Source organism: Schistosoma mansoni, chromosome 1, assembly GCF_000237925.1.
Source record: "Schistosoma mansoni strain Puerto Rico chromosome 1, complete genome".
In the NCBI taxonomy this organism is placed as follows: Eukaryota; Metazoa; Platyhelminthes; class Trematoda; order Strigeidida; family Schistosomatidae; genus Schistosoma; species Schistosoma mansoni.
The window spans coordinates 5583509-5604266 of NC_031495.1; the positions used below are offsets into that span (position 1 = coordinate 5583509).

At 36.4% G+C, this 20758-nt stretch overlaps 1 protein-coding gene across 1 annotated transcript; it reads right to left on the reverse strand.

Moving 5' to 3' along the window:
• Window positions 1–864: 864 nt before the first annotated feature.
• Window positions 865–19618, reverse strand: Smp_004090 (hypothetical protein; the record flags this gene model as incomplete). Its single annotated transcript, XM_018793064.1, has 8 exons — window positions 865–934; window positions 3215–3417; window positions 16434–16486; window positions 18017–18118; window positions 19094–19151; window positions 19190–19269; window positions 19313–19420; window positions 19459–19618. Coding segments are annotated over 8 exons (834 nt in total), but the record flags the coding sequence as incomplete, so codon positions are not given.
• Between the last annotated feature and the right edge of the window lie 1140 nt (window positions 19619–20758).

Consider the following 20758-nt stretch of genomic DNA (forward strand, 5'->3'; position numbering starts at 1 on the left):
AGTACTAGTTATTTGTCTTCACAAGTCTAGCAACTTATAAATATATACATGACGTGTAAACATTACTATATGAACTTAGACATAAAGTTTCGTACCCTTTCCTTTTTATTATGACAATTAGGTTAGTTAGAAGTAGGAAAGTGCTTTACTGATTAAATCGGATCACTGAACATTTTGGACACTATATATTTCCTTGATACGAAATTCAAGAGTGATTTCATTTAAATTAATCCAGTAAAACGGGAAATTTAGAAAACAGAGATCTTATTTATTTACCCAGAAACAAGTGGTTGTATAGCTTTACAATATTATTAGGATTTAGCACTTGTCATATATATTGAACGCTATACTCGGATCCTAAGCTAGTCTCATAACCCCCAAGCTAGAACTACACAGCGACTTGAACACAAGAGAAAAGGCGCAAAATATACGAGAAGCACTTTACTCCAAGGGTTCATTTATGTACAAAAAATATAGGGTTTTTATACTATTTTGGAAATCCTTGGGTTTTCCTGAAAATTCTAGAATACTACAAAACATAGTAGCAGTGTAGTAACCAGCCAATCAGAACCTCGACATGTGACTTTTTATTTTCGCGATATTTCTAGCAAAGCTTCCAATCAAACGCTGATTGAATAAAATGCTTCTTGATGTTTCCTGAGCTTGTCATATCTATGGCGAGAAATTTTCAGGATCATCTCAACAATATATGTATATATATACAAATAATAAATAGTTTTACAAATTAGGTATTAAAAATGAATGATTGTCTAATCTATGATGAATTTCTTTCATTAAACAATATGTATCATGTTGAAATATATGTAGTCCACGACTAGTTAAAACTGCTAATGATAGAGGACCTTCACCAATTAGATCTAAAGCAGGTGATATACAAAATACTGGACCAGGAAGTGAACGTTGAAATTTTAATCTACAAAAAATATAAAGAGAACACCTTATAATGAATTGTTTAATTATCTAACATGATACATATACCTAGTAGTTATTTTCAACAACTTGAAAATTAAAATCAGTGTGATACAGTTGTTTGAAACTACAATTTGTCTGGTTGTTACTGAATTCATTGGAGTCAATGTGAAAAAACTAATGAATCTTAAAGATTATTTCAGTCACTCTTTATACATGTGTAATATTGAGAACGAAGACAAAACAAAGACGACCTTCAATATATATTAGTGTGGAGGTTTTTAGAGATCGTAGTAATTTTTAGTAGTTGAGTTTTTGAGCTGATTTAACCTAGACCACTATTGAAAACCTGGAAACACAGGTTGGTCATTTTGTCCTACTATGGGACTCCTCAGTTTTAATCCCCGCATGGGGGATCATGGATGCGTACTGCTGAGGAGTCCCATGTTAGGACGAAACGGGTGTCCAGTGTTTCCAGGTTTTCAATGGTGGTATAGCTTAGATTGACTCATAAATTCAACTATATATATGTCGGAGACCACAATAATTAGTAAACTTTGGACAACGATATACGACGGATGGGAATTTGGCTTTGCAGACCTATCAGTTGGCAGAATTCACAGATGTCATAATTGGATTAAACAGTCTAATGCAGTCATTATTCTATTTAGGAAATGAAGAAGAGATCCTATCAATACATTACATTGATAATAAGGCCGCAGTGATCTAAATTTTTAAATTGCACTGAAACATGCTCAGTTCCATTAGGGAAGACTTTCTAAAAAAAAAAAGTATACGGTAACGGATTGTCATAGTAGCTTTAACCACCTTACTGGAAATTCACCAATGCTCAAAAAAAGGCTAAGTCTAGATGAATTGAGACTCAAACAGAGTAGCAGTACATAATAAAGCTGGTCATTTACGATTATTGGAACAAATCAAAAATAAACTATTCAAGAGGAATAGCACACAATTTGAATTCGAAAACTTAGACATACTAGACCACATAATCAAAGAATGTAAGCAACATTTACACCTGGATCACGTCAATTAATCGTCCTTTAATGCTCGTTCGTAATTTATAATATTTAGTCAGCTAATCAGTGGGATTATTTTACTAAGAAATTATCACTGATCTTTTGTGTTTCCATTTACTAACTTAAACTGATTCTTTTAAAAAGCATAGAGCATAAGGCTAACTGGTTTCAAATTAGCTACTTCTAAAACTCTCTAACTCTATCATTGTTGGGCATAGGTAGTTTGATTCGTTTCGTCAAACTTTATGGAGCATAGACGTTTTTCACTGAGAATCTAAAAACAATATTAAAATAGGTAATAAACTTTCTAAAATCCGTGGAATATATATATATATATATATATATATATATCATGATTGAAAAGATTTTGTGAGTTCAGATAAAATAAATTTATGAATACCTTATCATAATTGTATCCAGATGAGTGATGGGTATTCATAGCATTTATGACGCTTTCTCCGAAACGACTAATTTAACCGTCAAAAACTGTCAACTTATGATAAGTTATAGGTCACGGATGAGATTAATTATAACGGTACTAACTAACATTTAAATATTACATGAGATGCAGTTTGTAACCGTGGTTCACTTGATCAACTTTGGAGTGTTTGAACTAATGAATAATAGCTCTATACATTAATAAATGTTGCTTATCATATTGGCGGCCTGTTTAAACATCTGGGCTACCTGTTCCTGTCATCTAGATATTTCAACAAGTTATCTAATTTCGTTTGTTTTAATACATCATTATGCCTATTAATCGCACAACTTATTCAGGTGCGTTTTTGAAAAGTGTAAGACCTTTCGCTGTAAGGGTTACAGAAGGCCTAATCAGAGATATCGTGGTTGCTGGCAATATGCTGCGAGAAGAATGTACATTATCCAGATGCCGATTGACTGGGCTGCTAACTTCTAACTGGCGATCACTCAATATTTATCGTCAGGAAGGACGAAGAAGTACGAAACAGAAACTTGTTGAAGTACTTTGTGCTGAGAATTCTATATTGTACCAAAAATATAATATTGAATAAAGCTAATAATAATAATAATTAAGTGTTCGGTAGTAGTAGGTAGTAGTAGTAGTGTTAGGCTGTTTAAACGAATGCTGTAAGCTACTGGTTTAAAGATTAGTTCTCCAATCATCAAACACCGGTGGTGCCTAATAGAAATTTTACAAATTTTAAATAATCCTTTTGAAATACGAATACGAAACATATATAGAGTAAAAAGAAAACGAAATATATTACATGAATTGTCCATTTTTCGGATCCATATTACTCGATTCCCATTCATAATAAAGTAATCGTTGTCCGAAAGTTCCCAGTATAATTTCATTTTTTCCATCCAAATTAAAATCGTCGACTGAAGCACAATTGACATGATCAAAATCTGTGCTAAATAGTAAAATTAATTGATTTTTTACACTGAAGCCGTTGTTTTTGAAGATATTACTAAAATGATAAAAAAAAATCCATACATTAATTATTCTACATGAATACTGAACAATGTGTAATATGAATAACTGAAATCGATTTGTATTAACAAAGTCTGTTTACCTCCAAACCAAATAGTAACCATGTGATCACTAGTGATTAACATTAAGATGAATACTTAAAATTCTAGTCAGTCAGTCAGTCAGCTACAACGTAGGACCAGGCACATATATGCATCGGTCCAAGTTGCCATACCTCGTTAGCACAACAAGATGAACACCGGATCCATAGAAGTAATTAATTTAGTGGTGGTAGTATATAAAGAAAGGTTGTATATAAGGATATAGTACAGGAAGGAAGAGAGATATGAAGCAATTTTAATCTCATAGTTTAAGGGAAGATAAAGAGTGTATACACCTACGCCATTGTGATCGATTCTGAGCCATGTCACCTAGAGTCCTCCAACCATTGGTTACGACAGTCACGCGGACCCCAACCAGGTAGTCTGCATCTGCTAACATGGCTCAGGCTAGAAGTTAGTGACTTCAAACACTGATGCCATGTTTTGGTTTGGCCGCCCCTAACTCTCTTCCAACTGTCCCCAATACTAGTCATCATAGCGCGTCGTGGTAATCGGTGTTCAGGCATACGTAACACATGGCCCAACCATCTCAGTCGATGAAGATTCATCACCTCATCAACTGATTTACCATCGTTCCCTAATACCCTGCGTCTAACCTCACTATTACTTACCCGGTGATCCCAGCAGATGCGAGCAATATTTCTAAGACATCTGTGGTCAAATACTAGTAACCTACGAGTATCTTCTACTCTTAATGGCCATGTTTCACAGCCGTAAAGTAGAACAGAGCGAACTGATGCGCAGTATACTCGTCCCTTAATTGATAGACGGATATCTCGTCTTCGCCATAGGTGACGTAAGTTGGCAAAAGCCGAACGAGCTTTTTGAATCCGTGCTGAGATTTCGTCAGACACCAACCCATTAGGGCTGATCAGACTTCCAAGATAAGTGAAGTTGTCGGCGTGTTCGACTACTTCACTCCCTATCCTTAGTTCGGGTGTTGACGCAGGCCAGTCCTGGAGTAACAATTTACATTTGGATGGGGAGAAACGCATCCCAAACATCCTGGCATTATTACTGAGTTCCAACAGAAGACTCTGCATTTTGTCAGCGTCTTCACCAAACAGGACTATGTCATCTGCGTATTTTAAGTCGCTTAGTGGTCCCCCTGGTAGGAGATCAATTCCTGTAAATTCAGTCGACGAGAGTGTTATTTCCGGCAACAGGTCTATAATGAAGTTAAACAAAAAAGGGGATAGTGGACAGCCTTGACGTACACCACTTGAGGTTGTAAAATCATATGACAGTTCGCCATAAGCTCTCACTCGACTGATAGTGTTCGAGTAAAGAGCCTTCACAAGGTTTATATACTTCTCAGGTACACCTTCCAATGACAGACACTGCCACAGAACCTCTCGGTCTACAGAGTCAAATGCTGCTTTCAAGTCAAGAAAAACTATCATTGTCGGACGCCGATAAGCGTGTCTGTGCTCTAAAACTTGACGAATGGTGAATATGTGGTCGATACAGCCACGACCAGGTCTGAAGCCAGAATGATTTTCTCGTGTTTGCAGTTCACGAGTCTTAGTTAGGCGCCTGATAATTATTGAGGCTAGTATTTTAGATACTATGTTAGTCAGACTAATCCCTCTATGGTTATTGCAGGATGATTTTGACCCCTTTTTATATATTGGGACAATAAGTGATTGTGACCAGTCGGATGGGATTACATCCGTCTCCCAGATTTTAGCCAGAATATTAGTCAACCTAATCGCTAAAATTGGACCACTATATTTAAAGACCTCTGGAGCCAATCCATCTGGACCAGCTGCTCTTCCTCGTTTCAGATTACCTATAGCCTTTTGAACTTCAAGTAGGGTCGGGGGGCCTACTTCAATGTTCCATTCAGGTTTTCTGGGAATAGTGGGTAGTTGTGCAGTAGCTGAAGGCCAGCTAAACTGTTCCTTAAAGTGTTCTGCCCATCGTTCTAAAAACGTTTGGGTTGAGAGCAGATAAGGGTTCCGTCTTTTTCGGAGATTGTCTCACTTACACTTGACTTCTTAATTCCAGTTTCTTTTATTAGTCTGAATAGTTGCCTGGTGTTGCCTACAGCCGCTGCCTTTTCCATCTCCTTTGCTTTCGTTGCCCACCACTGCTCACGATCGTTCCTTAGACTTTTAGTTAACCTAGATCTAATTTGTTTACGCTCTTCGTCATGTTCAGAGCCTGATGGGATGAGTTTACGCGAATCCATCAGTGAAATAGACTTAAAAGAAATCCATTGGTTTTTTGGAGCCCTGTGGTTTAAATGACTAATAGATGTTACTGCTGTTTCCACAGCTGTTCGTATGTCTTTCCAAGCAGTATCTGGGTCAGTCTTGTTTACAGAACTGCCTAGATGTGAACTCAGTTGTTTCTGGAATTCGCATTTGGCTTTTTCGTCCTCCAGTTCAATCCTAATAGGTCTTCTTAGTGTACTTTTCCTGCGTCCATTGAGGCGCAGACAAATGCGCGCTCGTATTAAAGCGTGATCAGAGTCTAAACAAGTATTCCAATACGAGCGACAATCTTCTATTGAGCCTCTCCAACGATGACTGATGACAATATGGTCTATTTGAGTCCATCGTTGGTTTGGTGCAGGTGGTCGCCATGTTAGACGATGTCTCTCCTTATGTTTAAAATTAGTGCTTGCCAAAAATAAACGATTGTCTGAGCATAGTTGCAACAGACGATCACCATTATCGGTTCGTTGAGCCGGAATACTAAAACACCCACCTAAATGTCTTTCTGTTTGATTTAAGCTGCCTACCTGGGCATTAAAGTCACCCGCTACGACTACTATGTCTGAGCGCTTAGCTTTCTGAAGAAGCTCAGAGAGCTTTCTGTAAAAGTCATCTTTCACCTCATCATGGCTGCAGTCAGTGGGAGCGTAGGCAGAAACGACGAAAAGGCAACGACGTGTGTCCCTATCCTTCCGAGTTCTTACGGAGCCATTTAGCCGGACAGCACACAGGCGACTGTTAACGGGGATCCATTCTAGTAGTGCCTGTTCTGCCCTTGTACTTAGTGCTATGCCTACACCTGCAAGTCCACGAGAACTAGCCAACGGGTCGCCAGATACACGGAGGGTGTATTTCGTTGGCTGTCCATTTTGGCGAGGTGAGGTCAAGTGAATGACCACACTGGGATCCTGTATGCGTGTTTCGGAGACACAACATACATCAATGGTACGAGATTCTAGGGTTTTAGCTAAGGAGGCCTGTTGACCGATTTGGCATGGGGTACGTACGTTGAAGGCTCCAATGTGTAGTTTGGAGCGAGGTTTTAGTAGACCTGGGACAGCGTTTCGCGCACTAGAATCGTTGGCCATGGTGACACTTGAGGAGGAAACCGAGAGAGGAAGTTTAGTGTTGAAAGTCAAGGTAGAAGGAATAGTAGGAATTGAAGAAGGAGATTGATTATGAATACAGTGGTCTTGAGTGTTGTTAGAGGTATGAGGGCAGTTATCACTTCCCGGTTGCCCACACCGTGGAAGGATTCTTCTAGAGGTACCTGAAAAGGAAATTGGGTTAGAAGTGGTCTTATTGACCTGAGAGCGTGACCGCAGTGCCCAAGGGACAACTGCTTGAGGTCGGTCACACACGACCTTTTTGTGGGTAGTTTTTGTGTTAGCTCCGTTCTTCAAAAAAAACCTTACCGCCGGAGACGGATATCCGTGAGATAAGGCGAGGTGTGCATTTTTAGGGTCGACCTTTTCTAACCCCACCCCTCCTTGTGGGAAGGCAGCATCGCTGTCATGCTGGTTGTCTGAAGGAAACACCTTACTGCTGTCACACCTCTGTACAGTCAGCAGTACGACTTCGCCTTCGGACCTTGGGTTTGCTGCTTTTAGTCTCACCGCTCTTCAAACGACCTGTCTGGCATGGTAGGACCATGAGGAACGATTGTTCCAGCCAGCATAGCTCGATTGCTTCATCACGATAGGCAAGCCCGACCACCACGTCAAGGTAGCAGCAACGGTCGGGAAAAATTCTAGTAAGAAATTATAACTGATCAAGTTTGTCTATATTATTGGTAAAACAGATAAATTTTTTTAGACAAAGATAAAATATAAATTCACTTAGTATTGTTTGTTTGAATCTTCCCGTTGATGTTTTTAAGACTGCAACTGGTCAGTCTCTAATGTGTCATGTGTGCATACTGTGAGTATTGACTCGATATTGCCTTAATTCACAAGCATGGTAAGCAAAGATGGATAGTGGTTAGCAGTGGAATCCACGACGCGCATTTCGTCCTATTTGGGACTCGTCAACTGGATGTACCTGCATCTCAGAGTTGATGTTCACTCTGGGACTCAAACCCAGTACTTTTCGCTCCAAACGCCGTCGCGTTATCCACTCGGTCACTGAATCCTAATAGCCACTTGCTTGTACAATGGCGTGAAGTTTAAATTCACTTAGTATTGTTTGTTTGAATCTTCCTATTGATAAAATATGATCTCACAAAATTCAAATTCCATGGTAGGAAAAATTACATGTTCATACTTACAGAGCGGTTTATAAGTTGTACAGATTTTAAAAGACAAACTTTTAAGTAATGACAAAACTATTTCTGAAATAATTAGTCACTTTAGAAAATGAAAACAAAAAGACTTTCGTCTAGTCAGTGGTTTTAGTATTTAACTTAACAATTTCCTGGAGAACAATATCATCACAGACTCGTGCACGACAACCTAAGGTAGCATACATACTCGTGGTTTTTCACTTCCCTGAAGATCTAAACAGTAGAAGTTAAGATTGAAGTCAATAAGTCATCCTTATCATTCCCTCCCCCAATGTATTCAGATATAATAAACATGTAAAATATGTGTTGTAATCGTTGATTAGTTCCAAACAGTAAAAGAAAAGAAACTGAGATTGGGGAATAAGAAGCAAAGTATGAAAATAAATAATAGAGACCACTACTGTGACACCATGTTAATACTCAATCCTATCAGTAATTCATACAGAGAACAGCTGAAAAAATGTGTAAGAGACTTCATGGGTGTTTGATGGATAGTGACAATAACCACTTTTCCGAAATGAAGCAGGCGAAATAGGCTTTGAATTTGCCTCAAGACTATCTAATATTAAGTAAGATTTTCATAAAAAGTTAGTATCCTTAAGATAAGTTAGCAATTAGAGAAATGATTCAAATGTAAATATGATTAAACCAATAAACAAACCTCCTGAAATTTCATATTATAACTATGCTACTCACACGTAAATAGTTTATATCATGTACCTCCTTTTCATATACTTCATTAGTTAGTTGTAAACTAGCATTTATTTTTACCTGTTTAACCATATTGTTATATATGTATTTTGCTAATAAACTACCCAGCTACTCCTATTGCTTAGTATTTTTATACAATGACACTCAACCAGACCCCAAAATCAGAACACGTTGAACAGGAATCAAATTGTATTCACAAATAATGATGGTCGGTGAGTAGCAATCAATGGTTAGAAAAACGTTCATATATTTATAGTATATACATAAGAAGCTTCTAGATTTTCCTCCAATAATATGCCCGGGCTGATCGGTTTAGAATTAGCCAATCAGCGCGCAGCAACACCATCATGCATGCAACATGCCTTAATCCAATCTATGTCCCGCTAACACATATTGAAGTGGTACTTTTCTGCACTTGTCTGTACTGAAAGCTCACTGTTATTGTCGAGTCTATTATCATCAATGTGAGCTTTACTTTGCGTCAATTATCATTTAATGTAGAGACATTAATTATTTGTATATATTCGTACATTATTATTTCGAGAAGCCAAGATAATCTTTTTATTTAAAATGACTTCGGGTGCTTCATTCCGATGATTCTGATAAATCTGTACGTGTATTAAATAGAATGTGAAGTTGACAATTTCTTTTAAAAAATTGATCCGAGTAAAAGTTGAAGAGTATACATACTACTAATTAAAAGACATATATAATAATTTATGTGTAAATACGATGCTGGAAATTTGCATACTTACTAATAAACAACAGTTGGCTCAAATGCCGAGCACACCAAACAGTTAACATCTTTCTTGAGAATAGACACATCTGTTGTGAAATCAGAGAAGAGAGAGGAAGAGACTGACATAAATGAGTTACAGACATAGAAAATTTAAGAAGTCAATAGATGATAACATCAATGTGAAGTAAATATAAAAATGAGACTAAAATTACCATATTTTACTGATGAATGAATTCTCAAGCAGTTTGTGGTTTCCGGTTAAGCAGTTATCGATATCATTTAGCTAATGTATTGTTATAATTTATTAGTAAATTATTATCAGGTACAGATTTGTGTACATGGCTTCGAGGCACAGTCGGTAAGCACTAGTAATACTATCCAGTTGTGAGGCGAGGTTCGAAACCAAAATTAGTTGATAGAAAGTCCAACCTCTTAAACAATAAACCATAAACCCATTTAGCTTTAAATATCACCTATGGTTTGTGATAAGTAATTTTATGACCAGAAAAGATAACCTTAAGAAATTTTATAAAATGAAAAAATTAGTAGTATATAACCGGATAACCACATGAGCTATTTATAGAAATTTTTACCATCACAATGAGAAAAATGTTCCCTTATACAACTCTATTTGTCAAAAATGAAGTCTTGTAAAGCAGTTATTCTAAACTTCACCATAAGTTAAGAAAAACACTCTTAATACCCGTACTCCACAAAGCAGTAGATATTTTCAGGTCGTAGTAACTGACCGCTTAGTGGCTAAGACGTTCGACTTTCAACCACTGAGTCAGAGGTTTGAACCCCGCCCCACCAAATTCTGTTTGAACAACCGGTAAGTACCAATAGCCTTCACATTTAGAGCGTAGTTCATACCTGAGTATCCAGTGAATGAGTTAATTTAGATTAATCGCAATAAATATATTTACTAAATACCACAATATCAATAATTTTAAAACTAATTCGCAGAGAACGGATAAATGTATCATACACCTGACGTGCATCGTTCAAATAAGTGATATCAAAAGAAATATTTGGTAGAATTCTGGGTAAAAGTACGCTATACTAACAGTCTTGAATTAACCAATCAAAATTAAGATGGAACCTCGTGGTTTTTCGCGCGATTGAAAGCGCAGTGAGAAATAGCGTGTACGTTATCACTAAGTGGAGATCGAGAATAATTGGTTCCTGAAATGCTTGAAATTTATACGAAAAAAATATTTACCACAAAACCAAACAGTGAATATAACATGATGCCTAAATTAAATTACAAGAAGTACCTAATGTGATTTAGTGCAGCCATTGGTTTTTGTGCAGCTAGTGTTCTCCCACTCTAACTCCTGACTCAAAATATCAACTCTAAGTTGCATATGCTCTGTACTCTCTAAGTCCAAAGTACTTTTACAAGAATGGCAGGGGCCTGTCCTTGCACTCACTCTCCACAGTGACCAGTTAGAAGTAGACAAGAAATCCGTGTATCTGTGTAAGTGGCGTAAGTGATGGGATCGATTCATATATAATGAGAGCCAAAGCGGCTTACGCCAATCTGGGTCATCTCTGGCGCCTTTGTGGTGTTGTTTTGGCTGTGAAAGGTCGGACCTCCAACGCGTCGGTGGGAGCAGTTTTGCTCTATGCCTGTGAAACCTGGTCTTTCAGATTTGAGGATGTTAGACGACCCTCCGTGTTTGATCATCGTTGTCTCCGACGGATTGCCAACACACAGTGGCAACATCATGTTAGTAATGCAGAGGCTTGGTACCGTGTGTTCAGGCATAGCGACGATAGTTCAATCCAATCTTGAAACATCGACTTCGGAAGCTTGAACATGTCTTATGAATGTTGTCGCAGTGAATTCCACATTATGAATTATCTGACGGCGCTGGGACTGTTTGGAAAAGAGGGAGGGTGATCAGTGTATGAAATGGTGTCGTGGTATGAAGTAATGCTGTACAGGACTAGCATCTGTTGGTCCTTCACAACTCCCTGGTTGGAGTCCTAGAGATGGTACAACACAGTGACAAAATGCAGAGTCTTCTGACCACTATAAGCAACAATGCAGACATGTTCGGGATGTGATTCTCTCCCTCGAAGTGTAAAATGTTACTTCAGGATTGGGTTGCATCGACACCTGAACTAATGATAGGGAATGAAGTAGTTGAGCGTGTTGACCGCTTCAATTATCTTGGGAGTCTCATCAGCCCTTGTGGTCTGGTTTGTGACGAAATCTCAGCACGGATACAGAAGGCTCGTCTAGCTTTCGCCAACTTGCGTCATTTATGGCGTAGGCGAGATATCCGTCTAGCAACAAAAGGACGGGTTTACTGAGCAGCAGTTCGTTCCGTCCTACTTTATGACAGTGAAACATGGTCGGTAAGAGTAGAGGATATTCGTAGGCTACTAGTATTCGATCATAGGTGTCTTCTAAGCATTGCTCGCATATCATGGGACCATCGAGTAAGTAATGCAGATGTTAGGAAACGGGTACTAGGTAAGGATGGCAAATCGATTGATGAAGTAGTGAAACTTCATCATTGAAGATGGTTGGGACATGTGTTACGTATGCCCAAACACCGACTGTCCCGACGTGCAATGCTTTATGGTGTAGGAGCAGGTTGGAAGAAAGCTAGGGGCGGCAAGACCAATCCATGAAGTCGCTGACAAGTGGACTGGGCCGTGTTGGTAGGTGTAGACTACCTGGTTGGGATTCGCGAGATGATAACAACCGAAGGTTAGAGACCTTGAATGATATGGCTCAAAATCGTTTGCAATGGTGAAGGTGCATCCACTCTTTGTATTCTTCCAAATTCTAATCTTCTGGATTCTTCATGTCATTATCCTTTTTCTCTTTCCAAATTTATTTCACCGTATTATACTCCTTGAATAACATCTTCAACCCCTAAATCTTTCACATTAATGCTTATACTCTTACTACTTCTACCAATATGGAATTTGAATCGACAATTGCATTTATGTGCTAATGTGGTATGGCAACTCGAACTGATGTACGTACGTACGTACGAAGTTCTACGTTGTGACTGACTGACATATTTTATGCTGGGTATTTCAAATTTTACTAAAAATATAACACCAGATAAGGGGATGACGACTATTATTTAACAGTAAAACCAGTTAAATTTTAAAATAATAAATAAATAAATTACTTTCATTATCTTTGATCACTTCTTCTGAAGCCGAATCAAACCCATTAAACTGTTGAAATATTTTAATGGATGTAATTGGTGATTCATGAGATAAATGGAAATGTCGTATAATTCCTGATTGGATAACAAAAAACACCATACAAATATAAGTAATAAATAGTACATTTAGAAAGAAAACATTGGATTCATACAAACAATTGAGGGTAAATTGGACCTTAATAGTTTTATTTAGCCGACTTTCAGAGAATAGGATAAGTTAATTCAAACATTTCCATACATTTATATTCAGTCAGTTGAAAACCCAGTAACAAATAAATTGAAGTGTATAATGCTACAGTGTAATGAAATTATTAAATTAGTTATGACTAATACAAGCTATTCGACAACACTTAATACATTGGATATTGAAATGCCGTTCATATAAAAGGAAACTTTTCATCAGACAAGATGTAGCGATTGGATATGTAGGATACACTGCTCAGCTATAATAACTTCATTGGGAATAAACACAGCTCTAGTAGGGGTGTTAGCGTGAAATAAACCGGATTAAGGCATGTTTTGTGCATGATCGTGATGGCGCACGCTGACTGGCTAATTCTACACCAATCAGCTCTGGAAAATTATTGGAGAAAAATCTAGAAGCTTCTTATGTATATACTATAAATATATGAATGTTATTCAAACCAGTGATTGCTGTTCACATACCATTATTATTTGTGAATACAATTTGATTCCTGTTCAACGTGTTCTGATTTTGGGGTCTTGTTGAGTGTCATTGTATAAGAATACTAAGCAATAGGAGTAGTTGGGTCGTTTATTAGCAAAACAATTATAACAGGGGGAAAAAGTTATCAATTATATAATACAAATTTACAAATATTGTACATAAACATGTAATTAAACATTTTAGGCAAACATAAAATAGAACATACTACGAGATTTCATATCCACAGAGAATAAACCAAACCACCCATCTTGTGAGCCAAAAGCTGAAAACCGTATATTATTGATAATTTTAAAATCCATATGTAGGAAACTGGGGTGAAAAATTAAACAAGGAATGTGAAAACCTCAATTAAGAACAAATGAAATTAAAATTAAATGTAAATTAGATTATAGTTTAAACAAACATTTGGTCAAAGGAAATGGAACAAGGAGACTTAAATAGTTAATTAAAAGTTACTATTTAATGCACCGACTATTTAGAAGTGACGTATGCGTAGAAACATTTGTGCTGAAGTTATGTAAAATAATTTAAAGAACGTTCAACGCAGGAAAATTACAACTACTGTTTTCTAAACATTTGATTGTGATACCGAGACTGAGAGACAACGCCATTATAGGGAAGTGTGTGAGCCCCCGAATGCCCTGCTAAGGCCGAGAATGGGGAGAGTTCGCTCTCCCTCACCAAATGCTCTCACATGGCCACGCGTATATAGCATCTTCCAGGGAAGTCCTACTCACTGTATTCTCTTGGCAGGGGTGTTATTTATGAAATTGAGAGGACAAAAAGCGAATGTCCAGTGCTTTAACTGGGCTGGTGGACACGAAAAGTCCACCTAGGGGAGATGGAAAACCCTGATTCCAAACAATGGTGTACATGGGCTGGCTCCAGTATCCTGAGGGAACAAATGGCGTATGAATCAATCGTTGGTCACCGACTACCATGGGACTGCATCTCCTCACGATGCTCCACTGCCTTGTGGATCAGACCTTTAGGTCAAAGGCTTGGGGTGTGGCCCCCTAAGACAACCACCTGCTTCAGTCTGGGCACCTGGGTAGTATCACAGCCCTCACACAAATCAAATGAGATTTGTACGGCGCATATGTATCTGGCGCTTCCTTGTACCAATATTTATGTGTTTAAATAAATAAATAAGTGTGTGAACTCTCTCCACACTAATTCCACCAGTTACACGCTTGTTGATACTTTATTGTGTTCGGATAACGACCCTGTAACTTCATTATGTAAGGATAGACAGCACTCTCTATAGTTGATTTACTTCATGAGAATAACTAAACCGATATAGAAAATTCAAAAAGTGCATATAATGACTGAGTTGCATAAATTAGTTTATTATGATTTGCATGACCTCCCCGACCTGTATAACTCAATTTGTATGTATTCTTAAATAAACTTAGTAATTGCCAATAAATACGAAATAATGATTCATATGTGACACAACTGATTGTCAACCCATTAAAATCAGTAAAAATTAAAGAGTCACTACTGTACCGTACATGGTGACCTGAAGGTTCAAACTTTGTGTGAGAAAGAAAAAAACTGATTGATTCAATATTCCGCCCAACTACCACGCATTTTCATAAGCACTGAATTATTGTTGAATACAGAACAGCCATGTGCACTATGTTTATCGTGATGTTATATCCCAACTATTCAAACAACAGTGCCTCAGTGTAGTTGGATAATGTCTGATACATTTATTAAAATAAACATTTTAACTACAAATGTATACCAATCATACGACTGTAAAATCAGTAATACTTAGCTGTTACACTATACTGTATTATCATCAAAGAATATGTCCTGATAAGATGATCATTCAGATGATTTAATTTACAATAAACAATCGAACCTACAAAGTTTGAGTCTCGTGGATGGAGATTGATGATGGATCAATTTTCAAAATTTACTCTATTTTCAACATGCAAAGGCAACCATACAATGCTTATAGTAGCGTGTAATTTCTCGGCATAATTGACTTTAAGTATGATCTTGCTTGGCACCTGAATACCTTAAGCACAATATTTTAATACTACTAATAAAACAAGACAGTTAACTTAACGGTTAAGAATTATCTGTAGAGTTAACAAATTTTTGCTTGGTAAAATATCACCTTAATAAGAGTGATTAACATTTACCACTGATGAAAAATTAGCCTTTTCATCATTCTTCAATAATGAGCAGCTAGATGAGAATTTGGTTTGGGTTTTGAAGAATTTAAATTGGTTGAATATTGCACAATGAAAATAAAGATAAGCCACAATAATTTTTCGAAACTGTATACACTCACAGCTAATAATATTTATTTGTAAGCTAACATATTAGCAGAGAAAGCTAGAAATTATTGAGTACTGAACACAGGAGTGGTTAAAGGTATTTAATGTTTGGAGGAAAAGGCTATCCAAAAGATGATGGAATCCCTAAACAATACTTTCTGTCCTAAGCATCCTTCAGATAATTATGAGTATTTTTCAATCCGACTAAGATTTAAATATGCATTTTCTTATTCATCTGCTATTTCACTTACATGAGTTGAAGAATTTTCAGTATAGGGTTGTGGATGCTGAATCAGTGGTCTAGAGGTTAAGCGTTCACCCATGATATCAAAGGTCCTAGGTTTGAGATTGTAGATGCGCACTGGCGAAGTCCCATACTAGAACGAAATGACCATCCAGTGCTACCAAGTTCTTAATGTTAGTCTAACTTACATAGTTTCATAAGTTCAGTGGTTTAATGAAACTTACAAGCCACTTATACCATGAAGCATATATCTTCTCTCTTTGAATAAATCACGATTAAACAAGATGCAGACGAAGCGGTAAAACTGAAGGCAAAACAACAACTATAATTAGCATATATTACACACAAGAACATACATAATGTGGTGTATCTCTTTGCCAACCAATAAGACTATTGTAATCATAAAATGATTCTTGATAATCTAGAAACTGGTTTCAATTTGTTAAAATATAAATGAGAATAATATAATACTATTCTGAATGTATTTTATACATCAAATTTGAAATATTACTTACAGTATCAATAAGTTTAGAGAATATTTTGACTTGTGGTTGATTTGAAGGCTTTTCTAGATCAAAATTAACAAAAGAATGTTTTCATAAGCCATTAAGATTAATTAGTAGTGATTAAGTGGATGATTTCATCTTGCGCTTCGAGTTAAATTCATTATACGACAGGAACTAAGTCACTATTGCTAGGAAGAATGAATCGAGGTTAGGACTCGTGATCTAGTAGTTAAACGTAGAATGATTAAACCGGTGCCTTACAGCTCCAGTTAGAAACAATAGACAGAAATTTACCACCAATGTTTTGATTAAGTTTTCTAATAGGGTAACAAAAATGATGACTATCGGACAGATAGATAATGTTGCAAGCACAAAAATGAAGTTTTCTTACGTTAAAAAGAAGGCTGATGAATAATAGACTTCCAAAGTCCAACTTCAACATTATCAAAATGCTGTTCTACGTCGTGAGCCTCTGAAATACAAAACTATAGCCTATTAACTAAAGATCTTGTGGATAACATGGAAATAAATCCATCAGCTGGGATTTCCAAACAGACGTAGTTCACTTGGATTGATACAAAATAAAAGCAGGATAATTAGCATGATGCGAAGAGAATAGTTATTGGCTTCTTGATCATAAAAAAGCATACAATATAATCAGTTAACAGATTATCTTTAGATTGAGAACTAAACACGCACAAGTAGTCGAAATAGAAACGATTCAGTCAATAAACTGTATAAGATATAAAGAAAGCTAAAACTTATATATATATATATCGCTTCTAGCAAGGTAATCGAAGGTTTTAGCTTCGATCCGATCATAGATACACAATAGCACGATAATAGGATGAACCAAATGTTTCATACTTCTTAGCTTTCAACAGTTCTCGAACTAATTACAATTCACAGGGAAAACTACTTCATGTCTGAAATTACTTCAATGTGGTTGGTTGGTTACACCATGAACAAAGTAAATGTTGGTCATCTACAAAAGTATTTATAACAGCGAGTTTATGAGCTTTATGATTGGAAAAGAGTTAGGGGCGGTCAAACCAAAACGTGACATCAGTGTTTGAAGTCACTAACTTCTAGTCTGAGCCATGTTGGCAGATGCAGACTACCTGGTTGGGGTCCACGTGACTATCGTAACCAATGGTTGGAAACTCTAGGTGACATGGCTCAGAATCAATCACAATGGCGTCGGTGTATACACTCTTTATCTTCCCTTAAACCTTAAGATTAAAATTGCTTCATAACGTTCTCCCTTCCTATACTATATCCTTATATACAACCTATAATTTATATACTACCACCACTAAATTAACTATTTCTATGAATCCGGTGTTCATCATGTTGTGCTAACGAGATATGGCAACTTGGACTGATGCATATGTGTGCCCGGTCCTACGTTGTAGCTGACTGACTGATGAGTTTTATTATGAAGAATATATGAGCAACAAAATTACAAATTGAAAATAGATTACTAGTGACAAATTAAAAATCATCCATTTCTGAACAACGCAGTTTAACTAGTTGGGTTTTCGAAATATTGGATACGGGAAAATTTCAGAAACAGCCTTGAAAAAACTTACGTTGACTGGAAGTTTCGCTAAAAGGTTCACCATAAGACAAAAAGAATGCCCACTGATCTTCATCTTTGACGAGACAACTAAAAAAAGCATAAACAAACTCTCCTTAGTTCACAAAACAAAAACTATAAAGCAAACGTTTAGTCTAATGGAAATTGATTAGATTGACGGAGATAATTGTTAGAGTCAAAATTATGTGTATCACTTTAATTTCGTGATATATGAGCACTAAAAACTGAATACTTGATAAATTGGCCTTACCCCCATTTTCTTGACGTAAGATAAGGTAGTAGATAAATGAACTGGAAAACACAAGATTTTAATTAGGTTTTATTTGTATCGGGATATCATGGATGCATACATTTAGACCATAAGGTTTCAATTGAACCATCCCAGAAATAGAAGATAGTAGTTACTAGTATACTGGTTATTGAAAAGACACTGTCTAGTAGTAATTGAGATCACACATCATGTTTGATGTGATTATAATCTCAATAGACTTTAATATTTCCTAATGTAAGTGTCCATGAAACTAATGATAATTGTTGTGATGGGTGGTGTTCGAAATGTGATACTGATACACAACGTGCTATATGCTAACCACCCAACCGACAACTTGAGTGAGAGCATAAGAGTGGGCGAGAATATACATCGGGTCACCAAATAAAATTCACAAATACTCATTTATAAATATACAACTCTGCCCCTTAGGAAATCAATCCCTTTCTTAGCCAATGAAATCGACTTGTCCTTCAGGTCAATTCTGATTGTCATCAACTGACTTTTTCAGTTGGCTACTTCTGATTGGTTTGTCATATCAATAACAATGTTAATATTATAGTTATAATGGTAAATATTGAGCAGAGACACTAGCAATTCTTTTAAACATGAGAATTTTTCATCTCATTTTAAAATATATAATTGTTGAATACAGAAGCTAACACAAACGTAAGTCTAATTAAAATTTAAGCATAACTTACTGTGCATGAGTCAAATGGAGAGGAGCACAAGGTAACTTGGAATAACTCAAACAATTTTCTGCACAAAATACTTATTGATTGATTTCTGTATAAAACATACCCGGTAACTTTTCTTCTGACTTTGATCTGTATATATTAAGATATCCTTTTTCTCCTTCCTTAAATATAATAAACATTAGGTCAAACTAAATGCTACCTTTACAAAGCCAATAGCAACGAAGTATTCGTCAGTTATTTCATTATGTAATGCATTAATGCAAACTATGTCTGAATCACCTAAAAATTTACATACAAATAATCACCATAATTTCTACGAAACCTGGTAAGTAGGCAAAATCAATAGTTTTAGTTAGTGGCTGAATAATTTTGTCTTCTACATCGAAATGGTGTATACTAAAGGAATACTTGCTGGCTAGTGGATCGCTTACTAGGCTAAAATAAAGAAATCAGAGTGCGAATACTCACCTGGGCGGAAAAATGCGACCAGTATGTCGTACGTTTTTCGATTAGTTTTTGATCTTTTTGCAGCATCAGACTTCAGAAACGTTAAGTTGAAAACATTTGACTGAGCCAACGATGGAAAGTGGAATAATTCTACATATGTCTGTAGACCTAATGAGTTCATAGGTCCTGTGGACAGTTATCGATCAAACCACCAGAAGTAAACGAAATCAGAGTTGTAAGCTTTTTCGAGGAGAGACGTACTACTGAAATATACATATAAAACTACAGAGAATGGTAAACCATTGACTGTTATTTGCTCGAGCAACCAAGAATAAATCAACCAAATACTTCTATAGCAGAGGTGGGTTTATTAGTAAGAAAATGAGTTACAAAATTTTAATAAACCTAGGCTATTAACCACCAACAAAGATGGTTATTTGTGAATTACGTTTCCCATGCATTATGTCTTTCAGGAAATAAGACTATCTTGATTGATACCAATCGTATTAATGTACGCCAATTTACCGATGTCATAAGTGACATTTGGGACATCACGTCAGATGTTTTTGCCGAATACAGACAGTAGTTGAAGCACGTGCCTTTTAATCACAGTTGCAAACTGGAACTCCGCTCTTTAAACTTTGATTAGTCCAGCCGCTTAGTATTATGAACCCATTGTATGGCCTAAAACTGATTACTCGAACACGTAAATGAATAAGTTTCCATTAGAGATAATTTATTTAAAATAATCAGGAACAGTTCACATACCTACTGACTAAACCTTATATTGATTCCCCTAAACAAGAAATACTAGTATTGTTTTAAAGGGTTTGGTTTAGTTCACAGTAGTTTCCAAATAATTACAGCATAAGAGTGGAGCTACATAATTTTAGCATTACGGTTTTACAGAAATTGGATAGGCAATATGAATCAAATCTGAGCCCTAAACGTTAATAGTTTATAATAATTGGATGCGTATTTTTCTTGTCGATCAGTTCAAGCGACACTAACACCAACGTGTCTTCTACATTATTGAGCACGAATCAATGGTCATTACTGTTTTATTGATACAATGAATTTTTCCCGAATAACTGTGGTTTATTTGAACGTCTACGCAGAACTGAGGATGTCCAAATATAAATTTATTGAGATTCGCTTGATACCAATTCTTAAATTTGAAATTATCTGAACGCCCACAAAAACACATTTGAAATGTGCAAATGCAGCAAATGCGAAATCCTAGGATCGATTAATAAACTGCTGGGTCAAAACCAAATATAAGACCAAATCTTATATGACGATACAAAAAATATCCTTGAAA